At 37.3% G+C, this 25,118-nt stretch overlaps 1 protein-coding gene across 1 annotated transcript; it reads right to left on the reverse strand.

The window, feature by feature from the left end:
- Positions 1-1,366: 1,366 nt before the first annotated feature.
- cers2b (ceramide synthase 2b) lies at positions 1,367-24,572 on the reverse strand. The gene is made up of 11 exons (XM_024267933.2): positions 24,047-24,572; positions 14,267-14,440; positions 11,453-11,570; positions 11,250-11,368; positions 9,785-9,842; positions 9,571-9,621; positions 7,575-7,667; positions 7,142-7,270; positions 6,528-6,634; positions 6,292-6,445; positions 1,367-2,866 (listed from the first exon to the last, which is right to left on the reverse strand). Exons 2-11 carry the CDS (start codon positions 14,437-14,439, stop codon positions 2,714-2,716), a joined length of 1,155 nt encoding a protein of 384 aa, XP_024123701.1. The 5' UTR covers position 14,440; positions 24,047-24,572; the 3' UTR covers positions 1,367-2,713.
- Between the last annotated feature and the right edge of the window lie 546 nt (positions 24,573-25,118).

Here is a 25,118-nt window from a genome sequence, read left to right on the forward strand (position 1 = left end):
AACAATGAAAATTAAAAGAGTGCTTTTTAAATAAATGACAACCCACATCTGCAGCTGTTAATTTCATCAACACTTTTTAAAATGTATTACCTTGGGGCAAGAAAAAAAAAATAGCTGGGAAGCTCAATTGGCTGTGTGAAGGACTGGGAAATGAAACCAGGATTTGTTTCCAGAGAGAACTATGAGCTTAATCCAGTGTGGGTTTTTAGTAGGGGCGTGTATTGCAAGTCTGGCAATAAAATTGTGTATCACGATACAATATGTATCATTGTATATTCCATGACTGTACCAGAACAATTTAAATGAGTATGACAAAAAAACTAAGTCATACTAAGTCGTACATGTCTAATAACAACAAAAACCACGAGCCTTACAGAACCAATGAGACTGAACATTTAAAACAAGCCGGTTCTGGTGAGATCTTGAGGTTCTGATGCGGTGCAGAGCTGCTCAAAGTATGCTGCCAACTAGAGGTCGGGATTTAGGTGAAATACAAAAGTAAGATGCTGAAGGACACATATTAATTCATTAAATATCGTCTTTTCAGCATTTTAAATTGATACAATTATCACTAAATGCAACATCACAAGATATCATTAGTCTTTAGGCAAAATGATCACAAACACACTGAATTTAGAAGAATGTTTAGACCTTTTTTTAAATAAAGTTTTGTAAAAGTTTAAAAAAATCAATCAGAAACTACTGAAAATTGAAAAAAAAACAAGTTTAAGTTTTGATGCAAGTGTCATAGTGGAAAGTGACAAAATCCTTGGCTGGAAAACTAAAAGGCATCAGATTCTACTTTTTAAAGTTTAGGTTATTAGGAATTTAGTGTCCATATTTAATGGGATAACTCATAAAAAAGGGGAAAAAAAGAAAACATGCACGTGGACGTTGGTGATCACAGATGATAACTTATCTCCCACATTTTAATATCCCTTGTTTTTTACATGTGCAAAAAAAAAAATGTTAGTTATTTATTTGGTAATTTCCAAAATTCTGATTTGAAAATCTACTTCAAAAAATAAAAGTGTGTGGCTTCATAAAGTAGAAATACCACAATATTTAATATACCTGCAAATGTTTGAAGATTTGTTTCCAAGTCAAACTCTCAACATTATTTAAATGATGATCTGAATATTTTAGCCATTTTAGGAGCAACTAACCAACAGATTTAAGTGCAGTTACAATCCTGATTATGTACTCGCTCTTAGTAAAGCTTTGACCTGCTTTGTTTCACTGTAAAAAACCAAGAATATTGTTTTCAATGAAGGTATCTTTCAAATAAAACTTTGGAAACACATTTGATAGTTCAGTAAAATCACAAAAGTGAATTGATTTCCATCTCCACAAATAACGACAAGTATTTTCCTGGTGATTCATGAGCCTTTATCATTAATAACAATACTTAGGCATCATTTAAGAAACAAACCAAAAAAAAATAATAACAATAATATAAAAATTTAACACTGTCATTAGGACAGAGCTGTTTTGTTTATCAGTGGGGATGGGAAGGCTGCTGTTGGTCAGAGTTAATAACACAGAATGTCGTAGTGGAATGAAAGTGAGCTAGAAAAACATGGCCGTTCTTCAGTCGGGACGAGTGGGGAGGGATGACGCTCCTGAAGTTAAAGCTCTAAGGTGTGCGGGGAGAAAAGGAAAGGAGAGAATGACAGGAGCGCTCTGGACTCATCACAGATAAGGCACTTAACATACAATTACATAAAAGCATGAGAACAACCCTGGAGCATTCATCAGTTCAGGAGTTTTTACATAAAAAAAATAAAAAATCTCACAACATCATTTAGGATTCTTCCTGTAAACTCACTCATCCATAAAATCACTCTTTCATTTTCAGATATTTGGCAGTGAACTCCAGAAGGTTTGGCCCATTTTATTGGCTAAACTCCAACAGAAAATCCTACTTAAATCAAGCCGAGTCATCACTTTTCAGGTGAGTCTGAAGCACGATGGCTAAACAATGCTAAAAATTAGCTTTCCATTAAACCCAACAGAAGGAATTTGACTAAACTAAATTTTCCTAAATGGCTTCACATGAGAGAGCGGAGTCACTCAGTCGTGCTGCAACTTCATGTGTTGTGCAAAAATGTTTCAACGGCCAACGGGTTACATGGTTGCATAGACGGCAAAAAAATAAAACAAATTAGAAAGGAAATGCCCTGCGGTGTCACTTACTTTCACAAAAATGCGTTTTTGTTCTCTCTGTACAAACAAACAGACATTAAAAAGAATAAAGCATTAGAGTTTTAAAGCGAGGCGCTTTTTTTTTTCTTAAATGATTTCGTAGCAGCCATCAGCCGGCTCTCTAAGGCACACAGCTAAAACGGGGAAGCTGAAGTGGAAGCAGCATCACTCCTTTTCCTATTTCCTCCTTTCCATTTTCTCAGCAGTGAAATTTTGGGGGGTTTAAGTTAAGACAACAGCAATGACCCATCAAGTCATGCTTGTTAGTGTAGTGTCATCTGCTGGATCTCTGTGCCCTCTAAAGAACTACTGAGTATTTATACATATGTGTGAACAAGTAACAGTGTCAATTTTTCCTAAAATACCTGCTGCTGCTTTTAATTTTTAGGGAATACTCGCCCCCTCACTCCACCTACATCCCTTCTTCATTTCCCATTCCTCTCTTGCAGAGCTCTCGTTGAGGGATATGAGTCCATTCTTCCTTCCTTCCTTCCTTCCTGTTTGCGCCTCACTCCGTCTTGCGGTGGTTGTTGTTGTGAATTGTGTGACCGTTCTGCATGGGTCCATTTTTCCTAGAGTGGTTTTTATCCTTCACCTCCTCTTCCTCCTCTTCCGATTCGTCGGTTTCGTCTTTGTCACTTCTTTCATCGTCCACTTTTTCCTGGAAATAAAACACACAAACATAAAAAGAATGAAGCTCTAATTTCTGAATATGTCTTTGCAATAATTTGTCAAGGATGATCCACTCCAATCAGATTTAATTAATTTAGATTAAGTTTATAAATGTATGGGTAAGGTGCACCTCAAAGATACATCCCTGCTGACTTGAAGAGGTCTTGTTTGCTCTATGGTTCCCCTAGAATGCACAGATTTCAAATACTAAGCAAAAATTTGATAAAAAGTTTGATCTTTTATTAGTTTGAAGCACATATTATCTTATGCTGTCCAGAGCTGCACTGGGATGATCCGGTCGGGCTCAAGCAGTCTTTTATTTTGAAAGGAAAACACATGGTCAAACGTAAAAAATAATTTCAAATGTTAAGAAAACGATAGTTTCTTTTTATATTTCTGTTTTTCCTCATGCTACAAAAGAAGCATAATTCATATTTATTATTAAAAAATACATTGTAATGAATGCAGGAATATCAAAATTACTGCTGCCACAAACGATTATTTTAATAGTCAACTAATCACCGATTATTTTTCCAATTAGTCGACTAATCAGAAAACTGGATGCAAAGAACGCATCTTATTATCATTAGCTTTAAACTAACTATAAATGAGATATACAGTGTTACCTGCGATAATACTTGTGGTAATGTTGTAAGCTGGATTTGGCCGCTGAAGATGCTAAAATTGATAGCTGAAATCACTGCAGCTAATAGCTAATTAAAATATTAGTTAAATGCGCAATTAACCTAAGAAAAGAAGCCTAAGTTACCTAAAATAGCAGGTAAAATAATAGCTAAACTCCAAAATAGCCTAAAAAACTGAAAAAGCCCAAATTAGCCAAAATAGCTAGCCTAATTTTCTTCATACAAATGCCACAAGAACATTTAAAAAAACATTAAAAACTTAATTTTCATCAGTGGGTCTTTAAAATATGAATTGAAATACTTTCTTTTGGGTTTTGGCTCTACTTGAGTTACATTTGCTGCTTTTAAAGGTCTGAGACCAGCAAATAAACCATAAAAACAAATCAAAACATTATCTTTCTATTAAATTATGACTTTGTTTTATACCTCTTAGCTTTAGTATTTAAAGCAAAAACAGAAACAATGAATTCTGACCTCATTGTCTTGAACTAGACATAGCTTTGAAATATTGATGACATTTCTAAAATGCCAGACCTGTTTGAACACGTACGAATTGCAGCATTCTGCTCCCTTACACCCTGAAATTACAAGAACACGTAGTTGTTGCCTGTTTGATTTATTTACCAATTTTGCTGCTTTTTACTCATTTTTTATGAAATAAAACTTGCATAACATGTAACCTCTCTAGGACACGTGAGGACGTCACATTTTGGGTTATACCAAAGTAGTTAATTCTACTGAACTGGAGCTCTGTGACTACATGTTTAGAGGGTTAGCTCAAAAATGAGCTTACGAGGTTAAGACCTGATTTTCAACAATTGGAATGTGAAGACAATAAATACAACTAATTACTTTGTTATTTCATTATTTAACATGTGTAAAAAAAGCGATACTCATAAATTATTTAATTTTTAATGTTATTCTCAACTGATTTTGATGTTTATGTACTGGAAGTTGTTTTGAGTAACAATATGTACATAGTTGTAGATGTACCTTTTGCTTTTTGTTGGATGTATGCATGTAACAGGGGCAGAAAAATGACTTTTCTTCAGTCTGCTCTCTTTCATTTTCCCTGTATAAGATTTTTTTGTATTATTTGGGAGGGGGTTGGATGAAACAGTGTTTGTGGCTAAAATAGGAAAAATTATCCAACACTGTTAAATAGGATTTGGCAACTATTATTAAAATGTTTGCAAGATAAATGATACCTTTATTTATTTGCATGCCCTTTTTTTCTTATTTTCTCTCTTTTGTTTGCACTTTCTTCCTTTTTTATTCTAAACGTTGATAAAGTTGTTAACATATGCTAACTAAAATGTTGTTTTAGCATGTGAATTGTGCACAATATTATGTGTACTCTTGAAAAATCAAAATAAAATGAAAAAAGCAGCATAAATTGTGAAGTTTGTTTTTTTACTGACGTTCTGAATTGTAAAAATGTGCAAAATTGTAACAAGTGGTACCTATTTGACTAGATTATGTGAATTAAACGCGCAAAATAGAACACAAAATCCATAAACAAACAATGTGTATCAGGAGTTTCTGGCAAAACATGCAATAAAAACGAGAGGAATGGATGCATATATCGGTAAGTTGAATTTGTACATTGAAAAAGAAGGCTCAAACTGACACAACTTTAAACTAAAATAGCCAATATCATTATTTAAAAAAGCTAAATTAATGCAATAAAACATGACAAGGAAAGCATGTTTTTTTTTCTGCTCACGTTCCCACTTTTGAATGCAAAGATGCAAATTTTTACGAATATCGCATATTAAAAACCCAAATAAGTTATGGCCTGATATGGAAGCGGTCATGGTCATTAAATCTGACATTAAATATTTTTTTATATTTCCCCCTGTTGCCAGTGTCTCTTTTTTACCAGCAAATCCATCTTGACCAGTTTGCTACAGCAATGACCCGAGTCTACCACCTTAATGCTCATGTCCGAAAACACAGCAAACACCTTGTGCGTACTAACGTCAGACCATCATGAAAGGTCATTTAATGCTCCCTTAGACCTTCTTCTTCTGGTTGAACCTCCTGCCCGGCTCATCACCACAGGATTTTTCAGCCACTCGGTGTAACAAGGCACATAAACATTTGAATTATGACATTAATAAGAAGATCGTGTTCAGTATTTTTAGGATTGCTCAGAAAAGTGTTCCTACTCTTTTTGGAGGCACTAAATTAGAGCACTCAGGACCTAAGGCTGTTTTGTTGTGTTTTTTATTTGTTCAAGATTGAAAAAAAATAACAAAAAATGTAATAAAGCCACCTTTTTTAGTTTTATTTTGATCTTTTACTGCACCTCAAAGTCTTAAAACTTAAATAAAATACTTTAACATGAGGCGTTTAACAGAAATTACTATGTAAAAAAATTGGGATTAAAACAAATTAATTTGATTAATTAATTACAGGTCACGATTAATTAATCGCACAAAAATAACTGCATGTCAGCACTAATTATCATTATTATTATTAATAATATTTAATGGCAGAACTCAGCTAAAAGTTGATGAGCACAAAGTGTAGCACAGTCTAAAATCTTAATCAAATTATGTTAAAATTGCAAATCCTTATTAAGGAGAGCCTGTAATCTATTTAGGTAAGAACGTAATCTTAGTAAATTAGGCTCAAAGTTTTCATCTGTGACGAAGAGTTTCCAAGTAAATAGATCATTCTTCTTAATTTTAGTAACAGCTTTTGCTTGTTTAGTTCCAATTACTCCCATTAGAAGTCATTCAAAGTTTCTAATCCAGCTGCTTACATTGTTAGTGAGGAAGCGGATCGCTATGCGAATGATGAGGATGGCCCAGAAGATATGGAGGCACTGCAGAGTCATCAGCAGTCCGTTGAAGAAGTAGTAACCGAAGAAGGGTTTGTAGATGGTCACCGGGTACACCCACGTACAGTAAATAATCCTGAAAAACAGCAACATTTACCAGGGATGAGGAGTGGCATCAAACAAACACACAGCAACTGTGTTTTATTACTTTACGGTACCAGAATGGAAAGATAATGAGGCGAGTGATGATGAAGGCTGCAGCAAACATGATGAAGATGTAGTTGCAGGCATTTCTCCATCCAGCATAGTTGAACATCTTTGCAGACTGTCAGAAGAAGAGAGAAGCATTCACTCCAGCGTCAACAATGCAAACCACCACAAGATATTAGTTCTGTTGCGGTCCACAAGGTGGCAGTGTGGTGTTTAGAGGGTTGGGATTTGTTGGGAGTTGTCAGGATAAATTACATCAGCAAAAAAAAGGGGTAGACCCAGCAGGTAGGACACCAAACTGCCTCTTATGATGATGATGATGATGATGTAAGAATCTATATTTAAATGTTACAACTAGTCTAAGTGCTGTGTCATACGGCTTACAGTGCAAAGGCACTTTTGAGTTATAAACAAGACAAGGGAAGGCTCATAAAAGACTAATTCATTTACAGGAGGAAGATAAGATAAAACTTTATTTAACCCCTAACTAATACACTTACAGCAGAGACAGTAGCACAGCACAGGTAGAAGCTAAAAGCCATAAAAATATCCCTTTGTGTTAATTGAAATGTAATAGCGTAGAAGGAACACGAGATTATATGTCTTTTGTTACTGCATCTACCTCGAGGAAATAATCGGAGGAGTCGTGCACCAGCATGATGAGAGTCCCAGCACGGATGTAGTTCACACACCAGGAGAAACTGATGAGGAGGATGGTGGCTACATGATGAACAATCTGCTCCTTAAAGTCCTGAAAAAATGTAAGGGGGGGGAGCGCTTAACCTTTGAAAGAAACAAAAAAAACATTCGCATGCAGGCTAAATCCTCATAAAGCAGTATCTAAGCTGGACTTTTCAGATGAAGGAACACACTGTGCCTGTTTTGCAAGATTCTTTCCCGCTGTGCTCAGCTGACCGGGCTGAGCAAAGTGTAAGAAACGCACACACTCATATACGTGCGTAAATACAGTCTAACGTCCATCCACAACTACAGGGCGGATCATCTATTGAAGTTTGTTTTTGTCCGATAGAGAACAGACCACAGGGTGAACTTACTTTACGCTTTACGTCCGAGGCCACACTGACGAGTAAAGAACCGTAGAACCCCAGCTCTATCATGTAGTACCAGTACTGGGATGGGAGGAGAGTCTACGAAGAAGAAGAAACACAAACTTACTGTGAAAATTCAGCCAACAGTTTTGATTCAATTCTGCACCTTAAAAAAGCATTTTTAGTTCACAGATGTGATTTATTGATAAGAAATTCTAAGTCAAATAATTGTTTTGTTTGTCTAAAGCAGCTTAAGCCACAAATAGGACATTATAATAGAAGGCTGACACAGCCGAGCCACTATTGCTGTTAATACACTATATTATTTACCATTGATACACTATTTAACTGTTTGTTCAAACTGTCAAGATTTCAATGAAATTATTTTGGATTTTTTTTTTAAATATTTTTTTATTATTTTCTTAAAAAACTGCAAGTTTATGTACAAATAATTAAAACTATTAATAACCAGAAAAGAAATACTGGATCAAACATCTTAACATTGTAAAAAAAAAAAAAAAAAGTAGAAATAAATGTGGTTGTCAGTGACACCTTTTTTCCTGCATTGTTGGTGTTTAAAAAAGGTCAAATATGCTTTTTTTTTAGTTAATTTAGATTTTTTTTCTTATTTTGCTCTTTTGCATTTTATGCATTAGAAATATGAATTGACTGTAAAACATAAAGGGAAGACAGAGAGGACCGCTGACCGTTTGAGTGATACATTCGCCGCCATTAAACCTCTAACATATTACCGTTAGTCCATAAATTTGAGATCAAATATAAAGGAAATTTATAATTTAAAAAAAAGTACTTTAGTAATTATTTTAGCTTAAAACCAAAAACTAATATAACATATAATAGCCTACATAAATGAAAGCACATCAGTCAAAACAAAACAGTTAAACTTTATTAAACTCATTCACAAACATTTAAAGAATAGTACACATCCCTCCACCAGGCTCCTGACTACAGTACCCACAATCCTCCAACAATCCATCAAGCGTTACAGCTTCATAGTTGTGCTAAGACATTTCAACAGAACGCCGGGTACCTCCGAACTCGAGGTCAGTAAGCACAAAACTAGAATTCACACACGCCGGAGTATAGTGAAGTAGACTGTTTCAAGGGTTTTAATTGTGCCATGTGGTCCAAAAAACACCGTAAGGGTCACTAATAAGCTTATGAAGTTTATGAAATTCAACAAAAAAACATTAAATAAGCTACACATAAGGTTTTTTTAACTACTGACATTGAACTACCTATTACCATACATTGAGATGATCCTGTCTTTTATTTTGAAAAGAAGTTATGTCAAAAGTTGTAACCTATTTTATATTGAGGAAAGAATGGATATTTTTCTCATAATGTTTACGTTTTATTTATGTAAAAAAAATAATTTATTGATATTTACCATAATAGTAAAAGTAACATAAATACAAAGGAGCGTCTTATTTTTGTAAGACTTTGTGGCTCCTGCTGAGAGGTCGTTGGTGAGAAATCAACCCGATTGGCTCTTTAAATGTTGAAGGTTGCAGACCCCTGGACTGAGGCATCGACCCCCTAGTGGTTATTTGTTGAACTGCATTTCGATTTAAACTGTTTTTTTTGTAATTAGATCAGAGATAGGCAATTTTGGGCTGCTGTGTCTGCACAATTTCAAGATATCAAAGCCAGACTCCTGACTGATTACCTGGTTCAGGTGTGTCCAGCCAATCAGAACATACCAGAACAGGGGATGTTGGAAAACATGCAGGAATACGGCTCTCGGAGGCCTGGAGTTTCCTAATGAGATTCAACCTTTCTGATTGTCCAAAAGTGGATATATTATGTTTAACCTGAATACATATTTAATTGGAAAACTCAAACACAGAGGCCTCATTTACTAATTTGTAACTAATAAGTAATTTATAACTAAATTTTTAATAATTAATCTGTGAATAGTGAGTTGAAGCTGCAGCAGCATCAACCAACTGTCTTCCAGATATCTTGTAGAGACACATACCAGCACCGGAAAGCCTTCCCACATCTCCTTCACATCATACAGCCATGGTTTCTGGAGAGGGACACAGGATGGAAATGAGACAGCAGAACTTCACAGGTATATTGACATCCACCGCACTAAAATAAGCTTCCCCTATGCCACAGAAAGAGAAAATAAACGAAAATAATTTAGCAAAAATGATACAAAAAAAGAGGGGAGTGGCTAAGGTACTCACATCAATAAGAGCTGCCAGGCCAGCAATGAAAGCAAGAAGGTAAAAGGTAAATCTCCAACTGCAAGAGAACACACACAGATACAAACACACACTTTCTCCTCAGTCAATGGGAAAGAAAGATAGACATGTCGTCCACAACAGATGGGTAAAAGTCTACATCCATCCAAACTCTCACTCACTAACAAATCTAGGGTTTGGATCTAGAGAAATGCACTGCGGATGTCAGATCAGGCAGCACAAACAAACACAAAACTACACCAGACAGCGGCTTCCCGGTTAATATCCTGTTTCAGACACAATAACAGGTATGCCACTGCTCATTTCATGTCCATTACAAAGACGGGCTGAAAACGCAGCAGCACCATAGGATAGTAGAAACAGAGGAAGAGTGTGACAGATACCACGATGGGGGAAAGAGACAGAGAGACAAAAGGCCTGTTGTCTGCACAACCACAATGGACTGATTGAGAAAAAAAAGTCATTATGTTGCAACCAGAACAGTGAAAGGCACACCATAACCGGGGGAGCGACAAACATGCAGTCACAAGCGCGCCTGCACACACCCACGAATGCAGCGACAACCGTGCAAAGGACTGGATCTAAAATGACACACTTAGGGTAAAGAAATGGTAAAGAAAAAGGACGTTTTTTACATATGCATGCAGCTTGCATGCAGGAGTTAAGCTATTTCTGAATGTCGCTGTCCTCAAAGTGTTAAAGACTCACTCCAATCATTTATTTTTTAGCATTTTCAGTGGTCTTTTAATTATAATTATGCTATTTTTAGCCACATTTTTTTTTTTAAAAACTGTCATTTTCTAACACATTGTGCCTGCAGAGTAGCTCCAGTTCATTAGAAATTGAGTTGTGGGCGGGACGGTTGGTGTGGAGCAACCCCACCCCCCCTTCCCCTCATTCAAACAAGGAGCTACGAGTAGGGAGCATATTTTCTACTCAATTGTTTTCCAACGCCATTTTTCGTCTGCCCACTGCAATCTGAATAAAGTGACTTTAATTTTCTTTATCCATTATCAGAAAAGTGCCAAAAGAACACTAAAAATACTTTTTTTTAAATTGGAGTGTGTTTCTAATGATCAAGATTTGGCCAAAAAAAACTTTAAAAGTGTTTTTAAAGCTAAAAGTGTCCCTTCTATCAAAACAGTTTGAATCTATTTTTGAGAACAGCTTTGATTGATTTGTCCTCAAACAAAATAAATGTCCACGATGATAAAAACTCACGGCAATGACAATGTTGCAATAAACAGGCGATGGAAAAACAAATACACAGGAGGATGCATTTCAAAGTCCAAATACATGTGATCGTCATTCTATGATGCTCTGCTGATGCTGCTTTCTTCACCTCAGGCCTTTCAGAATCGACACTTCCTGGAGTGATCATGCTTTTCACACAAAGTGTAGTGCATCTTTGTTTCTATTTAAGAAAAACATTGTCTTTCGAGTTTACCTGGCCTCTCGAAACTTTTTCAATAAGCTCGGCCGGTCCTGGTTCCTCCGTCGCCTGAACCATCGCTGGATCTGCCGCTCCGAGGAGCCGGTCTGCTTGCACAGGCTCCCTATAGAAGACTGAAGTGATCACAAGGGGGGGTCAGGCTTTAAGCTGGTAAAAGCGAGTGTATCAATGCTCCTCTGGAGGGAGAACAACGTTACCTGACTTGGGGTTTTGCTGACGTTACAGTAGTAGCACTCCAGTGTGGGGTTGTGTGGAGCTTTGAGCCGCACCGTCTCTTTCACCCCGAGAAGAAACGCTAAAGGGGTCGCCACCGTCCTAAAACCAGAATACAAAAATAATATCACAGAAAATTCAAACTTGCTTAAATGTTTTTTTTTTTTCGATCATATGATAGAAATCGTCCAGATAACCAAAACAACAGATCAGATGAAATGTATGAAATTAATGCAAATACTGACTCATTTTTTTAGGATTATGCTCTATATGTCTATTTAAATATATGTTTTAAAAAATTCACATAAGATTACTGTAGCCAAAAGGTTTTTGTGAGGTCTTCAAGAGACCACAAGAGTTTCAAAACTGCAGCTTTGCCAAAACAATATGACATCTGGATCATGCAAAGCTCCGGAGTTTGCTTAGGAACAAAAAAGTCAACAAACAGTCTGCACATCTGTGTTCCTCTGCAAGAATCGAAGAATCATTCAGAATTCAAAAAAATATATTTGTCTCATTTTAGACTCTTAAGTAGATAACTTATTGTATTTTTATTTTTTATTTTTTGTAAAATCTACAAGTCATTTTTTACTTTGTGTCTCAGCATCCCAAAAAAGCTGAAATAGTGGTTCTTTCTGGTACTGGTGTTTAAGTATGTGGTGCAAAAACGTCTTCTTTCACAACTATTTAAGATGTTTTACAAAGGAAACTATCAAAAAAAATAATCTTTGTGCTCATTTGATTGGATGTGCCTGCAGTGGGAAAGCAAGAAGTAAAAGGCAGGAAGTGTGTTGTGCAAGACGGATGACAAAATGCTGATGCACGAAAAGCTGCTTGTGGGGTAAACCAGAACTTTACAGTACAGAAGATGTTTGAATTCCACTGAAATATGTAGACAGATACCAGGTGGCTCCTTAAACACTCACTACAATGATTTTAACATGATCTTGGCATTTTTTTGACAAGGGAGAGCATATATGAACCAAATAAAGCTTAAAATTACATTTCAGAGTTTTTCTTTATTCAAATTATTATGAATCAGGAGCAGATAAAAATAGTGTATTTTTGATGTAGAAAATAAAAAAGATGGGCCACAAGCACCCTTCCAATCCGTTATGATGACTAGATCCACGTACGTCTTCTGAGCTGGAAAGCTCAAATACTGCTCGCCATTTTTGTTGAATCTGTGATGTTGAGTTGGGAGTATGAGGGGCTGTAAGCTAGTGGAAACTCGGTTATGGGTGATGGAAGGGGACTCAAATATGTCATAGAAAACACCACATGTTTTTGTTATTTTACCTAAAAACAGTATAATCATAATTAAAAGATGTTTTAAAATAGCTCTAACGATGATTGCACACTTTGGCTCCACAACAGCCTCCCCCTACTGTAATGGATCCTTTTGAATAAATCCAAAGAAAAAAATCTGGAGATTTACCTCTCCCTGTGTAGAAAGCATTAAGAACGAGAGGTAAAAAAATTTAAATTACATGTAAAAATGGATGTATGTTTAATTTAAAAGTGCACAGAGGGTACGATTCGACTGATGTTTCATTCCCCTGCTGAAAGCTCATCTAACATCATTTTCCTAGCTAATTATTAAAATTAGGACTTGGTATCACCAATAAATTCCAGAATCTACTCGATTCAATTCACCAGAGCCTGAATCGATTCGATTTTATTTTTTATTATTATTATTCTTTGATCCTTTCAATTCAATTTGATTGAATTCAATTTTGAGTTTATATGATTAACACATTTAGACAAATTTGCTTAGAAATACGTTAACAATCTAAATATTTTTTGAATATATTCATATTGATCTGATACAGTTCATATACTGCAAAATGTATTAGTGAAATTATAATGAGATTGTTAATATCATACAGTGTTAGATTCCAACTATTGTTCTGCCTCTCCACTAGGTGGCGACTGCGCTACAGCATTACACTTTATTCCAGATGAAGAAAAAGTATGAGCAAAAAACGGTACTTTAGACCATAAATAGTTACTTTAAAAAATATTTCCTTAAAATAGTTTGGAAAATTCATGCACGTGAGTAAATAAAGACGTTCATTTATTCAGCAATGTTTGTTTAGGTCAACCGAATGTTAGCATTAGCCGTCCTATGGGAAATCCCATTAAACGTTAGCATCAAGCTAGAGGACTTTAGCATTATGTGTTAGATCAATCTCTACTTTTATGAATTATTAATCTATTAAACTTAGATCGATTCAGATTGACTAATTGATTTTTTTAATCAACCCAGCCATAATTATAAAGCTTATAACACACCTAAACATCTTTTATTTTTGTAAATGCAGTTTCTCATAATTGCAGTGCAGGGTGAATCATTGCTTTGCTTTCTCGTCTATTAACTATTTAAATAAAACCATGGACATGAGGCTGAAATGAAAGGATATACAGTTTATACTGCTTCTTGCTTCCCCTATTGGAGTTTTATTAAGCAACAGGCAAGCTCAAGCAACTGTCAGGTAGATTCATAAAGCAATAACTCCTTTTGTCTGCACTGATTCTCCGCTTTCCTGTTGCTGAAGTTGCAAATAAAAAGAGATTTACAAGGAGTAAAAGTGGAAACATGCACTGTTATGACATCAAAGTCATGCACAGGCTTCTAGACGCAAATGAAGCAGAAGATTTAATAGAATCTTTGAGGGAAATAGTGTGAAAAGTTTGTGTCTAGAAGAGGAAACAAGTGATCTAGACTCTAACTTAAGACAAAGAGGACAGACCCACATGATGAGCTTTCCTCATGGTAGAATCAAAAGTGGAATCACCTTTCAAAGATCTGACGGACAATAAGGAATACCAGGGTGATGGGAAGTGCCACCCATAAATCGCTGGGTTTCGCGTAAACCCGTCCATCCCGGTCCTCCAGGTCCGCCCAGCCCAGACCCTCTGGAAACCACAGCCGCTCCTGCCAGAACCACTCGCTCAGCTCTGACAGCATCCTGAAATGCAAAACACAGCAGGGGTAAGCGCCACCTTTATGGCTTTATAAGCCTGGAGAGATAAGGTCTGAAAAATGTGTAAACAAACCTGCTGTGAAGTCTGCACAAGTTTGTCATGCAGAGTGGGGTTCATTAAGGAGGTGATTTGAAGAAAACGAGAAGATTTTACATTCTACATATAACAGCATAGATTGTTGGCAGAAAGCTATTAAAAAAAAACTTGTGTGAGCAAATCTTTCCCCTTCAGACTTTCAGCAGCAGATCCATGTGCTTCTTTTTAGCCGAAGGGCACAGAGGTAAATATTTCCGACGTTCAGTTCAGGGAGTGGAAAGAGAGCGAAAAAGTCAGTGGTGAGGGAGGGAGATCATCGGAGGGATGTGAGTCATAATTCATCTGCAAGCGCGGGGCAGCAGGAGCGTCTCCATATGCACTGTTCCCCCTCCCCGCCGCCGCCCCATCCACGCAGCTGCAAAGGCCAAAGGCATGCGAGCGCTTTGCTTCCACTCCCGTCTCCACCCTGCTGCTCCCTCCCCAACAGTTATCATGAAAAATTCACTGACCAAGAAACATTTGTACAGCTCTCCCCTTCATGAGCGTCCTCAGAGGAATGCCAGGAACGGAGCGATGATTTTAATGCAGGGCTGGTTCTGTCTCTATTCTTATGGTTCACATTCAACAGAAGAAAACCGTCACCGACTCAATGAGGAGTACTTCCTTTAAAAGTACATTTATAGAAACGTGTCTTGTTGTGAGGATATTTACATTTTGGGGGGAATTTCCACTCAGTTAATCTCAGAAATATTTTAAATTGCCGTCCAAAAATATTTCATCAGCGTCAAGGGGTTTTATATTTTTATTTTCATTTCTTGTTGATAATAGTGCGGCCACAAACGACTATTTTAATAGTCGACTATCATCAATTATTTTATGAATGCTGTAAGCTGAATTTTGCCGCTAAAGATGCTAGTGATAATAGCTGAAAATGCTGAAATTGATAGTTGAAATCACTGAAGCTAATAGCTAAAAATGTTGAAATTGATAGCTGAAATCACTGAAAGTACAGTAATAGCTGAAAATGCTGAAATTGATAGCCAGCTAAAATATTACTTAAACTTATTAATTAGCCTAAATAACTGAAAAAAGCCTAAGTTAGCCCAAACAGCTAGCATGCAGCTAAAATATTAGCTAAACTCCAAAATAGCCTAAAAAACTGAAAAAAATCTAAATTAGCCAAAATAGCTAGCAGAATATCATCATAACTTTCAACTTTACTACACTGCAATTCCATATAATATGAAATAACAACTAATTGACAATTAAATTATTCGTCGACTACTTTAATAGTCGATTAGTCATCGATTAGTCGACTTATACTGGCAACCCTATAGTTGGTAACTAGGGTTGTAGGGTATTAGAAAAACTGCGATAATAGTGATCAATATTGTAATGACGATATGACTTGTGATACATAATCATGTAGCAAAATAACTAATAGATCATTTCTATTTCACTGAATCAGTTTTATTTAAATACATTTACTCCATGCCTACAAAGGAGGTGAGTATCTAACATAAAAGAGATCCATCGATTGGTCATATGTGGAAAATGATTCTATCTAATTTCTTTAATACGTCAAGATTGTTTTTGCACGTGTAAACTTTTAAGGTAGCCATTTGTTGCAATTTAAGACATCTTTTCGGTACATGTATCGCCGATATTGAAATGACGATAAACTTGTGATGTATTGTGAAGGCCTTTTGATAATCAAAAAATGTTGAACTTTTAGTAACAACCGGATTTTTCACAGTATTGACTCAGTATCATAGGGAAATGGCAAAAACATGCCCACCTTTTGGGTACCGCCATTACGCTCAGCTCTCAAGTTTGAGGCAAAAAAAAAAAAAAAAAATTGTACGGCTTTGAAGAGTGCTGCTGCTTGTTAGGGTGGGCAGTAAAGTCAGAAATGAGCAACGGAAACGAAGAAATAAAAGATGAAGCAGAAAAGCAGCTGACTGTCATAAAGCCTCGTTTCCACTGAGCAGTCTGGTAAGTATTGGTACGGTCCAGTTAATTCTGGCGAGCGGTTCCACTCAGTTAAGCCTCACTTCCACTGAGCGGTTTGTTTTCGTGGTACATGCGTGGTGTAGACCTCTAGCGTGTCATTGCGTCATTGTAGTGCGACAACTAGAAAAATACCAACATTGGAGGTCATCTAGCAGCTCGTCTTTTTCTTGCTTTACTTTTTGTTCATCATGTATAACAGGAGTTTAACATTTGAAAGTAGATTGCGGACGGCTAAGAAGAATACTTCCATAAAGAGGAAAATGGAATCGCTAGCGTAGCACTATATTGGTGCTTCCTAATGTCATCATTTTCTACCAATCAGCGGGTGGAAACAGAGGCTCCGCCCCAACTATTTTTCTATGGACCTACAGTGGATGGGAGCCCTCAAGAAGTACGGGTCAGAACTGTTCAATAGGTCCATTATACAATGGAAACGCTTAAAATACCAGACCGTACCGGACTGGACCACTCAGTGGAAACAAGGCTATAGACTGATGAGGGTTTTGAGACCTAACTGCACCACATTTACAGACCACACAACCTTCTTGTGAGTCTTTGCAAAATTATAAACTTTTATCAACATAGTCTTACAAGCTCTGCTTAAATGGCCAGAGAATACAAGTGATTTTCCAATCTTCATCAAAAAAATGAACTGGATCAAATTATCAGAAAAAAAAACACTAATTTGGGGGCAATGACGGCCAATCAAAACCAGGAAAAAGAAGAAAACTGAACTTGCAAGTCCTGTTGATTCTCCTAAAGTCACAGTAACAAGTGCTACCACCTCCTCACTGCACAGCATTTACCTCCTTACATGTTTTCCAAATGTTTTGTGAGTCTTGCTTCTTTGGTTTTGCGCTCATTAATGTTTTTTTTTTTTATCACTTATGTCATTTACTCATTTTACTTCACTTCCACACTTTGGTTTAGCCTCAAGAGAACTGAAACCTTCAAATGGACGAGGGTTTGTTTGGTCCGCACCATAGTTCAGATGAGGTTTCACACTGGCCAAACAAAGTAGGCTATCTAAACCAAACAAACTCTAATGCAAATTAAACCTCCCAACGTAAATGCACCTGAACTCCCACTAGTTGACCTCTTTGCTTAACCACACCTGGGTCAACTTGAAAGCAAACCAAGATTCTGACGAGCGTTTCCACTCAGTAAAGCTCCACTGCCGTCTGCGATCAAGCAAACGGCAGTTTGGCTGTTTATCTAGACTGGAGCTCAGGACCTTCACTCATATTCACATCCTATGAAATGAATATTAGAGCATAATTTAAACTCCTGGTGAGATTTAGACCAAGAAAGGAATTTCTTTCATCCACATTGACGGAAAATAACGTTTTTTCCATTGTTGCAAAGTAACCCTAGTTCCATCCATCCGTCCATCCATCTGCTCTCCAAACCTACTTTATCCCTTTTTGGGGGCATGGAGTTGCTAGAGCCTATCTCAGATACTGTTGGGCAAAGCCAGAAGCCAATTTATTTCCCAACCCTTCCAACAGAAGGGGAATTTGAATTGAAAGGGGTGTAAAAAGAAATATTTTAAGGGTATAGCAAAGGGACTTAGAGTTCTGTATCCCCCCTTGATCCAGAGCCTCCTTGCTATGAGGTGAGAGTGCTGCTAATCGCTACACCACCATGCAGCCCACTAATGCTACTTGTCTTCTGGTAATGATGACTTGACAATCAGTTCACCAATCAGGGTAAGACTATTGAGATTCAGGAGAAGTATAGATAAAATTATGTTTTCATAATGTTTCAAAAGTATTCCAGGGGGACGCTATAAGTGTGAGTCCTTAAGGAAGACCCTTAACGTTACTGCCTGACTACGATTTAGCCAGCGGAGGGCCCAAGTCTACCGTCTCCCTGTTCCGGTCCCCAGCCCAGATAAAATACAAGGTTGTGTCGGGAAGAGCATCAAGCGTAAAACTCGGCCTAACCACCTGTGTAAGTCGGTGACAGCTGATTCGCTGTGGCGACCCCGAGACCCTATGCTCAAAGGTGAACAACAATTTCCAACAGCAGCCATTTTTTCAGCATTCTGAATGCGGAAAAGCCTTTCTTAACTGGAAAAGGATCTGCTACCTTTCCAAAATGATTTTTTTCTCCACATCAGCAGCATCATGGATATTAGGGATGAATCTGATTCTTCATCAACAATACACCTGAACTCAGAGGAAGCTCAGTGTCCCACCCCTCTTCTCCCAGACCTCCAAACTTTTAGGAACCAACAGCTTCCTGGTCACAATTCAACATTCTTACCTCCTTCCTCAGTGAAATTTAGGACTAGGAAACACTGAGTAATATGATTGTAATTATAAATAGGTGAATGTTTCTTCCATTGTAGCAGTTCTTTGAGTGGTCAACAACTGTCAGCAGTCCAGTTTCCATGCAGTAATTAGGTATAACAATAACAATGAAGGGCAAGTATCATTGATTGTATATAGAGAACTCGACTGAGTGACCCCTCCCATTCCAAATAGGAAGTAGCTGCTGTTCCCAGAAAGCCAAAATCCCATTGACTTCGATTGAGAAATAGACAGTTATTAGTCTATCATTTTATTTGTCAGCATAACCATTTTTCTATGATGCATTCTTCTTAGCACTTTTTTCTAATCCTATTTTTAAAGATATTTTTTCTTTATCACAAGTATTTCAAGATATTAACTGACCAATCAGATGCCTCGGTAAAAGCATGTGGTGCCCGCTCGCCCTTCCTCCAACGTTTGTGATTCTCCCGAGCTCGCTTTCAGTGTGGATTTGGAACAAGCCGGAACAAGCTCACTCATGATTGGCGACTGTAGTTCCTCTAAAAACGTGACTCAGACCGATTCGGACCAATCACTGACAACGGGTTACAATATGGCGGTAGACGAATCAGGAAGTGACGGAGAGGGCTGATTTTGCGAGAGCTGGAAATATGGCATTTCCTACGGGTGACGTCAACACCTTGTCTCATCCAGTTCATATAAACTGTCAATGACTCAACCGACTCGGACCAATCACTGTCGAGTGGCTCCAACATGGCGGCATCCGTATTGTTGAAAAAAAAAGCCATTTAAATTGAATTCATTTTTATGGAAATTTAGGGGTTTTTTTCCCAGTTCTGATATTTAGAACTGTATTAAAGAAGGAAATGCCAACAAAAAAATGTTTTTTATGGGTTTTATATGAAAGAAAAATAATTTTAGGATTATTTTTTTTCTTAGTTTTATAGAGAGATTTAGTGCAAAATATATATATTTTTTTAGATTTATCAAAAAAGCAGTTTTGATATTAATGTAGCTTCCACCCATTGCTTGATTTTAACCCTTTAACACCGGACCTCCAGTGTTTATGTTCTTTATTTACTGTAACTTTTCAACCGTTAACACGATCAATGTGATTCTATTGGATTTTGAAGGAGAAAAGCGGCTCGACGAGTCAAAGATTTTGTGTTTAAGACGCCTCAGGTGTTGAAGGGTTAAAGGCATCAGTCAGTTTCTTATATTTCTTGACACCCAAACGCTGATTGTTTATTTTTTATTGAAATATTTTCAGGTATTTTTAGCAACTAAAGATGGAAACGTTTCAAAATTTGGATTTTACTCTTTTTTTCTGATTCAATCTTCAACAAAAAAGTATTATTATTAGTAAACATATCTACTTATTTTCATCCTCTATAAGTTGGGTGATGTAAGAACTTCACGAGAAGGTCTCATGCTACTTGAATTGGTTGCTTTCCACATCAAGTCACATTCGTCACCGTGGGCCCTATTTCCTGTTGCAACACCTAAACTGAAGCACACTGGCAACTTTTTTTTTTATTTCCTCCCTTTACAAACGCATTAGTAAATGTGAAGGATGACAGGGTTTTTCTGGTCGCTATGCTAGTGAATACATCATGTCACAAAAACAGACATGTAAATCGGCTCTTGAGTAACAGCACATGTGGTTCAAAGTGCGAAGGGAACCGTGTTTGCTTTGTAAAAATTATTTTCCATAATGACTGATTATAAAACCCTCCACAAACGTATCAGCTATAACTGACAAACATACACCAAAGCAAATAGCTGATAGTGGAAACGCGGGACAAAAGGCTTGAAAAGGTGTGGATCGCCGCTGCAGCGCTGTGCTGTTCTGTGCTGTGTGGGTTCAGCTTTTGAACTCCAAGAGGTTATTTTTAGGGCTTCAAGTTGAGGTCACCCAGTGAATGCAGCATGGTTAAAACCCACTGCCTCCCCCCTGGTTTTCACTGCACTACGCCCTATTGGTCTGTCGGATCATATGACCACACTCTGACCATTTAAAAAGGCCCAATGAAAGAACGGGACGCCTCCACCAGGAGAGGGAGAAGGGAAGTGGGATCCGCTTGACTCACATTTAGCTTCTTTTTTGCTTCTAAAGCACATCCCAACCAGAGGATTGTAAACCATAAACCTAAACATGCAGAGTCATGCTTTACATGTTACATATTTCTGAATCATTTGGAGAGAAACACTTGAAACGGGGTGAGTAAGCTACCAGGAAAGACTGACACAACTCGGCCTGGAGAATGTAAAAAACATGAGAAAATGACAGCTTTGGCTTTCCCAAAGAACATAATAAAGTTTATTTCTCCACAATTTTATAGTGGTTTATTTATCTGAGATCACAAGAGACGGAACCAGACAGGGGAACACAAAGTCATAGGAGAGTGAGTCACTTTTAACATCCCATCTGTGTTTGTACAACCACGTATTTACTCCCACCGCAGCTTAAGAGGCACACGCTGTAAAAATCAGACCGACGTGGGTTCAAATGTATTAAAGCCGAGAAACTCTGAGGCAAACGTATCCAAATCTTAAGCTAGAGAAATGCAATGTTTGAGTTTGTTGGTCATGACGCTTTTTTTAAATCTAAAGTGAGCAAAAGGCTTCAGAATTAAAGGGCAGCTTTCCCCCAAGGAGGTCTAATCTGGGAGGGGAACCCCCAACCAACCGATGGGCAGACTTTAAAGGAGATTGTGTCACTGCAATGAAGACAATTGTATAAACTGTGAATGTCCTACATTTTTAAAGCTTTGATTTAAGTCCCACTCCAATTATCTTTTGATCTATTTTAAAAGCGTTCCTAGTGGTCTTTTAATTACAATTATGCTGTTTTTACCCAAAAATCGTCATTTTCCAGTAGGAGTTCATTAGGAATTTGCCTCGGAATTGTGTTTACATGGAGTAATCCCACCAAACGCTGTCTCGTTTCCAAACTGAGAGCTCTCTGTTTACACTCTTCTGCTAGCTTACAGCCACTCACAACCCCAACCTAACATTATCGGTGTAACAAAAATGGTGAGCAATATTGGAGCTATCCAGCCGTACAGTTTTGAGCTAGATGAGAAAAACGAAGACGTACATGGATTTAGTCATCATGATGGATTGAAGCTGAAAATGTATCTTTTTTCATCTGTTTCTGGAACAAATGATCCAAAATAAAGCCTACATTTTAACACGTCAATGTAAAGTTTTGTCATCTGGACCCCATAAGATAGCACAAGGGATAAATGATGTGTCATTCATTTGCTTATGCTTCTGAATTCTAACTCTGCTTACTTCTTGTAATCCAACTCATTTAGCCACGTAGGTCGATCACAGCAAAAGTCATAGAGTCTCTCCCGACTGCATATGCTCGAGTGGCAGCTGGAGAGGCTGTAACACTTTTTGCACACGGTCCATTAGTTGTAACTCAGGTCATGCCTTGGGCATTTGGAGCTAGAGGGTTTTAATCATGAGACAGGCATCCTTTACATTTTAGAGAGAGTTGTTTGGTAGAGAATTACAAAGAAAAAAATCTACTAAATCAGATTATTAAAATCAAACTAAATAAACAAAAATTAGGTGTTTTAGCACATTTTTGTAAAAGCATTCCAAAAACTTTATAGTCGGTCAATTTGTCACTTGTCTCCAATCTGCCATGTTAAAGTTCCTCTAGGTTTTTTAATTATGATTAAGCAGTTTTTAGCCAAAAACAATTTATAGGTATTAGTGTCTGCAGAGCAGCAGTAGTTCTTTAGAAATTCACTTCTGAGTTGTTAGTGTAGAGTAAACCTCCCTTAATTTACCATCATCCCTTTGATTACACACTCTCCTGCTAGCTTGCAGCCCCTCATAACCCCAACCTATCAAAAGCAGTGCAATAAGAATTAATATTGGAGCTGTACCGTTTTGAGCAGGACGAGGAAAATTAAGACGTACACGGATCTATTTGTCTGCAAGTGAATGTATCAGAATGGAGCAGAGCAGGAAGCTATTTCACATCTACAAGCTTTTTTTTTTAATTTAATTTACTCCCAAGTTAAAAAATATCCAGAAATGCAGGTCTTGATTTCCTTTATATATGTACTCCCCTTAAAAATAACATCTTATAAACAACAAAAACATGATTTTCAATAGAAAATCGTCAAAAGAAAGTGACTTTGTTTGGCAATGAACTGATGAATTGTTGATGCAAATCAACCAAAGTACTGAGTGAATACATCACAGGGTGTGGCTTTAGCAATTGTCATGCAAATTGCATAATAGGTAGGTTCAGCGCAATACTGATTACCCAAAGAAAGAAGGTAAAAAGAAACTAGATGTAATCACATCTCCTTTAGACAATCAGTGTGTTACCAGTGAATGTTGAACTTTGGCCACACATTTCTTAGAAATTGACAATTGACTAAGTACTTTTCATTTGATTATAAAATGTGAATTATTTCTTCTATCTGCCATAAAGCTACTTATATCTATTGGTTGATCATTTTATTCATGGCATATTTATTCACATAAGTGTGTCTGCTAAATGATTATATTAAATATAATTTGTTGATCGAGTGTTACATTTAATTTTGTAAAGTTCAACATGAATAATCATGCAATATTTAATTGAAATTGAACAGTAGCAATGAATAACAAAAAAATATACTAATCTGTATGTATATATATACAGACTTGTAAATTTGCCCTACAATTTTTTTTAGATTTTGGAAGTTTTGTTTTCATTTTTTTTAAGTCACTGCCTTCAGATTAGCTTAAATGTTGCTACCCCAGGATGCAGAGAAAAAAACAGTAAACGTATCTAAAAACAACAATAGAGCCAAAACAGGAACTCAAATTTGTTTAAGCTATTGTATTGTAAAGAAAAAAATAGCATTAATATGTTATAAGGATTTGAAACAAGGAAAATCCTTTAATGTTTTAGGGGTTTAAGTTTGACCGTTAGCTTAAAAGATGTTGAGATCCCTTCGTTTTGGTTAAAACATTTATTTAATTTTGTTTTAGCAAGCACTCAAACACCCAAACAGAGTGATCAATGATTGCTTCAACGTGTCAATGATTTTTTAAAGTGGTTTTCCATGGAAAAAGGAGAAGATTTCCTCCAAAAATACAAGAGCGGCCTGTTTTGAAAAGTAACCAATTCCTCCATGAATACGTCATGACGTAAGCGCCACAGCCAGGCGATGCGTGCGTCCACCGCAAGTACTCCAGCGCACATAAATGATCATTTACTAGCCGTCATGAAAGCGAAAGAGCACTTACTTTAGCACTTTCTCCTGTCGGGACACCTTAAATGTTGCTTTTCGGTCTAAAAGTCCGGGTTACGGGTACTTCCACAGCGTCGTCCGGGTCCCTGGTTGGCAGCTATAATGTAACGGTCCCCTTTAGCGTTCCAGCCGCTGCTTGTAGTCAGAAAAGCGCCGCTAGTCCAGATGCTAATTCTCGCATCTTCCCATAGCTACTAAGGGAGTTTTCCTTTTGGGGGAAGGTGGATGTATGGAAGCCAGAAAGCGGGTTTAAAGGTTAGTGAGATGCTGCCGTGCTTTTTCTCCCATCGGCCGTTCAGGCTTTTCCGTCTTTCGCGGTGGTGTCTCCGCTAACTCGCTCCCCCTGCTGTGTGCGGAGTCGGCGGGGTCTGTGAGGGCGTGCGGCGCGGAGGTGCAGGTCGGGCCGTCTGGGGAGCGGGCCGAGAGAATGGAGGGACAGACAGAGGGAGGAGTGAGGGGATAACGGAGAGGGAGGGACGCAGATGACGTCCCGGCTCGTGAGAGGGAATTTGGCTGACACACATATCCGCATTTTGTTTCCGCTCAAGTTTTACACTTTGTCCCTTCTAGCGGTGGCCATTCCGGCTCAAAGAAGCGACCCTCCGGCCTCTCGGGGTTTACGTGTTACCATCACGAGTAACTACCATAAAAAAACACGCAGTTACATTTTAATGTCGCTTAGATCCGAGAAAAGTAGAATAGATGCTTAAAAATAACAGTTGAAGTCATAAAAATATTCATTTTTTAAATTTGTGTTACTTTTTTGAATATTTAACATATTAATCAGTAAATAAAAAAAGATTGATTGGCTTTGAGATTAGTTTGTTTTATTTCCTTGATTTTTAAAATCGCGATCAACATAACACGTAACCTTTGACCTTTTGCAGCATGTCCTGCTTTACTTCTCAAACATGAACTTTTAAAAATTGAAACTGTATTTAAAAGTACAATATTAATAATACTATGCTTAAGTATTGTGGGTTGTTTGGGTGTAACAATTCATTGATGTGATCAATAAATTAATTTATAATCCCATGACCCAAAGATAAATGTGTCAGAGGCAAATT

The sequence above is a fragment of the Oryzias melastigma genome, linkage group LG16, assembly GCF_002922805.2.
Source record: "Oryzias melastigma strain HK-1 linkage group LG16, ASM292280v2, whole genome shotgun sequence".
Taxonomy (NCBI): Eukaryota; Metazoa; Chordata; class Actinopteri; order Beloniformes; family Adrianichthyidae; genus Oryzias; species Oryzias melastigma.